General features: G+C 39.7%; 1 protein-coding gene across 2 annotated transcripts; it reads left to right on the top strand.

The window, feature by feature from the left end:
• Positions 320 to 4,749, top strand: LOC109227155 (microtubule-associated protein TORTIFOLIA1-like). 2 transcript variants are annotated; one of them, XM_019392205.1, is made up of 5 exons: positions 320 to 1,349; positions 1,483 to 1,591; positions 2,125 to 2,684; positions 3,226 to 3,493; positions 4,336 to 4,749. In XM_019392205.1, exons 1-5 carry the CDS (start codon positions 546 to 548, stop codon positions 4,359 to 4,361), a joined length of 1,767 nt encoding a protein of 588 aa, XP_019247750.1. In that variant the 5' UTR covers positions 320 to 545; the 3' UTR covers positions 4,362 to 4,749. The 2 variants fall into 2 exon arrangements, with proteins under 2 accessions (XP_019247750.1, XP_019247749.1); XM_019392204.1 differs by having other exon boundaries at positions 3,226 to 3,673.

The raw sequence follows: 5,508 nt of genomic DNA, 5'->3' as shown, positions 1-5,508 counted from the left end.
TAGGTAAACAAAACTTGTGGTAAAAGATTTTCACGCAACTCAAAATGCACATGCTTGAACTTGATTTTATCGTTTTGCCTTGTTATCCGGTTCTTAATCACGGTTTTTGTGCGAATGATTTTTGATTTATTTGTTTTACAATTTCGTTTAACCAAGTAAATACGATACACACAATTATCAAACCCATAAATGGAGGGAAATTGCAAATGGCGCGACGCCTGCATTTAATGACATCGTACGACATACTCTGATATTTAAATGACGTCGTTTTACGGGTTTAGTAAACCAAACAGTCAAACTCAATTAACGGCTTCTCTTAAGTGTAACTTCCTCGCTACAGTTCCCTTCTCTCTATAAAAGGCGGAAAGAGAGAGAAACCAAATCCGGAAGCATAGCAACACAAAAGATACCGACACCACCACCGTCCGCTGCGGCAATGCTGCCGGAGATACCTCCGGCACCACCACCTTTACAGTAACTCTTTTAACATTTTTCAGAACAATTTCTACTTCAATTACCGTACCAGACATCAACTTTTTGTGAAAATGTCGGTCCAAAGTAAGCAGAACCAGAATCAAACACGTGACATGAAGCACCGAGTTCTCACATGCCTCCACAAGCTTTCCGACCGTGACACGCATTCGGCGGCGGCTTCTGAACTCGAGTCCATTGCTAAAACCCTTTCCCCTGAAACAATTCCTCCTTTTGTTTCCTCCATTGCCGCCACCGATTCCTCCGATAAATCTCCAGTCCGTAAACAATGCCTCCGCCTCATCTCTCTTCTCTCCGAGCACCACGGCGACTCACTCTCTCCTCATCTCTCAAAGCTTCTCACCGCCGTCGTCCGCCGCCTCCGTGATCCTGATTCCGCCGTACGCGCCGCCTGCGTGTCTGCTTGTGCTTCCATTTCGTCGCACTTGACTAGACCTCCGTTCTCTTCCATTATCAAGCCGTTCCTGGAAGCGCTTTTCACGGAACAGGAGATGAACTCGCAGATCGGCGCCGCCTTGTGCTTGGCGGCGGCTATCGAGGCGTCACCAGATCCGGATACTGCCTGTTTGAGGAAGTCGTTGCCGAGATTTGAGAAGTTGCTTAAAAGCGAGAGCTTCAAAGCGAAGGCAGCACTGCTTACGTTGATTGGAAGTGTGATCGCAGTGGGAGGAGCTTCAAGTCAGCAGATTGTGAGGAATTTGGTGCCGTACTTGGTTGAATTCGTGAGTAGTGATGATTGGGCGGCTAGGAAAGCCAGCGCAGAGGCTTTACAGAGGCTTGCTATAGTCGAGGGAGACACTCTATCCGAGTTTAAAGCCTCGTGCTTGAAGACTTTTGAAGCGAAACGATTCGATAAGGTTTGTCCAATTATATTCAATTTGTTCGAATTACTTGAACGAAGTTAATTGATTTCTCACATTGCCTGTTTACCATTTGGTACGTGTGCAATTTTGCCTGATAATTAAAGATGGATTTGATTAAATTGAACAGGTAAAGGCAGTGAGGGAAACAATGAATCAAATGTTGGAGGCATGGAAGGGAATCCCTGATTTGTCTGATGATGGTTCCCCTCCTCCCCAGTCAAGTTCTTCTTCCAAAGGTATTTAATCTTTACTAGCTTTTCACCCTTATCATTTTTTTCCCCAGGTTATACCAGTAGTTGATATACTGTATCCACCTTCTAGTTCCTTATTTTTGTCCTCTTGATCAACTTCTTGGTTTTTTAGCGTCCGTCGGTCAAGAATATTACGTTTTAATTTTTTCCAAGATTATTACTATAAGTTTTAATTTACCCTTTTCCTAATTTTTTTTGTCCTGGGGAGGACATGTTAACCCTTGAATTTTCTGATTGATTTCTCTTGTGCTACATGAAGGATTATCATGCAAGCAGTTGGCTGTTAGTTAAGTACTTTGTTTCATATTGCTTCGTTCCTCAGTTTGTGCAGTCAGCATGAGATATTTTGCTACTGGTCTCTATTTTATAGTTTGCTGATGCTGTTTTATCTTAGTTTAGTTGCTTCTTTATTTTAGTGTAATTGCTTCTTAAAATACCACACTTCTAATTTTTTCCATGCTCATTACTTGTGAAACTGAATCATTTAGAATGTTTTACATGTTGTGTCCTCAAAATAGAAATTGCAAGTGATGGACGTTACCCGCCTGGTTTGAAGACTTCCAGGGCTGTGAGCTCCAGTACTCCTAGTGTAAAAAGACCGGCTAACAAGTCTTCTATAGCAGATGATTCAACTCCTCATGCAGCCCGAAAAGGTCGTCCCCTTGACAGTAGTGAAAAGAAATCAAGTCCAGCAATCTTTCGCAAACTTGATCGTAAGAAGCCATGGAAAGTTGAAGTTTCTGCTTCTCATGGTTCTTCTGGGACCATCTCTTCTGAGGATGATCACCAAAATAAAGATGGGATAAAGTTGGGCAAAGACAAGTTGGAAACACATGCAAGACCTGAAGTCAAACGGACTCTTTTCAGTAAGATCACTAATGAAACCAAGAATGGTTTGGTGAAGGCTGGATCTCGTGTGGTTCCACATCAAGATGAGATATCAGAAGCTACTGTAGTTGTGAGTAATGGAACTGGAGATCTCTGTCGGAACCCAAAAGATTGTGAAGATCTCTCTCTGATCCGAAAACAACTGGTTCAAATTGAAACTCAGCAGTCCAATTTGTTAGAGCTTCTGCAGGTAATTTTCTAATAGTTGATGATATTCCGCTTCTATAATTTCGATTTATGAGGGGAGTAGTGTAGAGTAAATGAAAATATATCAGCTATAAAAAAAAATTATCAGTAATGCTCAATAACTTGCCTGCACTTATTATATGTTTAATGTCTGAGTTTCTTTCCTTGCTTCCAAAGATATACTGGAAACATGATATACAAAATGAGTTAAGTCCTTGTTTAGTACCTACTTTTACGCAACAACATATGCTTTTAGCAGAGTTAATCCCGAATTCTTGACTTTCTCCAGCCTTAGATTAGTTCCTTTTGATCTTGATAAAGTAATGTATTAGTTCCCTTGGATCAAAATGCTGCTATATGAAGCTCTCATGGTTTCTTGATAAGCTCTTCCAGCCTAATTATCAATTTCTAGGATTTTTTAACGAATATATTGAGCATATAGAAATGCTCCTGATCATTATTTCATAAATCTTAGCTCTCCTACTTAGACCATAGATGTTTCCTTGAGTATTTTTCTCAATTTTCTCTTCTTCTCGTATTTTTAGAAATTTATGGGGAGCTCACAAAATGGCATGCGTTCTCTGGAGACACGTGTTCATGGTCTGGAGCTGGCATTAGATGAGATCTCATTTGACTTGGCTATGTCAAATGGAAGGATGTCGAAAACCAACTCTGCAGCGATGTGTTGCAAGCTACCAGGTGCAGAATTCTTGACTTCAAAACTTTGGAAGAGAACAGAAGGTCGCGGCGCAACTTCACACTTTTCTGCTTCTGGTGGAGCCTCCTCGGCAGGTGTTATAAGCAACGAAGCTGGTGAGCATGGAAATGGTGAAAGATTTAAGTTGGAGCATAGGAGATATCGGCTCCATAGTAGTCGTGGGTTTATTGTGAACCCATTAGCTGAAATTCATGGTGACCCCCATGGAATTTCTGAACCTTCGATTGGTGGAGTTTCAAGAAATTTGCGAAATAGTGTATTATAGTTTATGTCAGGTATTTTATAAATATCTCAACTTCTTTGTTTGCATTAATTGCCTGCATGTCTAGTAGAGAACATGGAATTTGTGCTTCAGATGCAACCATATATGGATAACATTTTGCAATTGGGATTTGGGTTCATAGTCATTTTCTGGTGCCTATTTTCTGCTACCCTTCCCTGACCATGACATGCTTTTAGGGAATCAGTCATTCACAACCACTCCACTGATGAAGGATTCCTCGAAAAGTTAAGGACTAGTAATCCTTTCTAGAAATCGAATGGAATGGCCTGAGAGAAGTTTGACCACACAAAACACTCCTTTTCATCATAACTTTTGTAACTACCGACTGTAGTCTCCTCCTTTAATCCACTGCCCATTATTTTTCATGTGAGGGGTCGTTGGGAGGGTTGTAATCTTTGTAATTAATGCACACCAGGATATCAACTGATATCCCGAAAGAACATGTGCAGTTGTTAAAACTTTGTAGCTTACACATTTGCATTAATTTATTACTTGGCACCTTGGCCCCCAGTTGTGTGCTTACCACTATAGTGAACCTCTTAAAAATATCTACAAAAACAGTGGTTGTTCAATTGTTTACATAATTTTCACAAGTATTTCTTGACTGGAGGAACATACACTGAAGCTGTTTTCCATGGTTGCTTCTGTTTCCAGGCGTTGGAGACTGGATTGAAGACTGAGTTTAATACTCAATTCAGCGTGGACTGAACATTATAGTAGGATGTAAAGAATGAAGCAGGGAGCAGTTTCTTACTAGAACTACTACTATAATTGTGGATTTACATATTTTGCCAGGGTTATTCATTAAGAAAGATTTGCCAAGTACTATAGCCTATCCCAGATCATTCAGCCAAACTTTCGTTAGGATTAGTGTTTACATGTTGATGTTTTCTTTTAAATATTTCTAAGAAGAAAAGATAATGGGGAAAAAAGAAAGCTGGACCACTGAGTGGCAGATCTGATATGAAACTGGCCATGTATAGAAGGATATTTCGTTTATTTCATTTTTTTCTGGGAATTGGTTTCTCTATTATTATTTATGCATTGTCGTTATACGGTTTGAAATGATATCAGAATATGTAAATGATTGTTGCCAGGGTGTGTGTATATTAATGAACCCATGCTACTGTTTAATCTTGCTTCGGACCTTTTGGAGTCATGGGCATGAGTGCTCTCCGCATAGCACCAAAATGATAAGCGCAACACATATACTTAGTTGAAGAATCCCAAAAGTTGGTTAATTGCTCGGTCCAAGTGTTACCTATAGTCAGTCACATAAAGAACTGTTACGATATGACCCAAAAAAGGAGAGACACCTGGCACAAAGACAATTGGAACTTGGTTAGACCAAACTTACCAACGTGATTTCTTACCAAATCAACGTGCTGCAAGGCAAATGTATTTGTTTATACAAGCTTGAACTTCTTTTTATTTACAATCTTTTTAAAGAGACCAAAATTGAAAAGTTCAACCAACCGGACGGCTTCATCAGTACCAATTATTATTAGTCTCAATTGGCGATGGCTGTCATAGTTTAACTCATTATGCGGCCAACCAAATGGCTGTATTACTTGTATACTTTTTTTTCAATGATAAAGTAATCTCACTAGTATATAAGTAAATTGTGTTTGCAATTTCGGCCATTTTCTAAGCGGATAAATAAGTTTGGGGGGTTCAAAGAAACTGTCAAAAGAATCGACAAAGAAGACAGCAAACATGGAAGGATAATCTGTAAACCTATGATCAGAAACTAGTGAAATGGGATAAAGCTAGTAGGAGATAAAATGAAAGAGGAAATGCGAAGTAATTTTCGTTCCTTTGTGTAGA

This window comes from Nicotiana attenuata, chromosome 6 (genome assembly GCF_001879085.1).
Source record: "Nicotiana attenuata strain UT chromosome 6, NIATTr2, whole genome shotgun sequence".
NCBI classification, from domain to species: domain Eukaryota; kingdom Viridiplantae; phylum Streptophyta; class Magnoliopsida; order Solanales; family Solanaceae; genus Nicotiana; species Nicotiana attenuata.
The sequence above is the reverse complement of the archived record's forward strand: the minus strand, read 5'-3'. Positions and strand labels throughout refer to the sequence as shown.

Coding starts and splice junctions, on each gene's coding strand:
- LOC109227155 (XM_019392204.1), top strand. CDS start 546: ATGTCGGTCCAAAGTAAGCAGAACCAGAATCAAACACGTGACATGAAG. Junction 1,592..2,124: donor GTCAAGTTCTTCTTCCAAAG/GTATTTAATCTT, acceptor TCCTCAAAATAG/AAATTGCAAGTGATGGACGT. Junction 2,685..3,225: donor ATTTGTTAGAGCTTCTGCAG/GTAATTTTCTAA, acceptor TCGTATTTTTAG/AAATTTATGGGGAGCTCACA.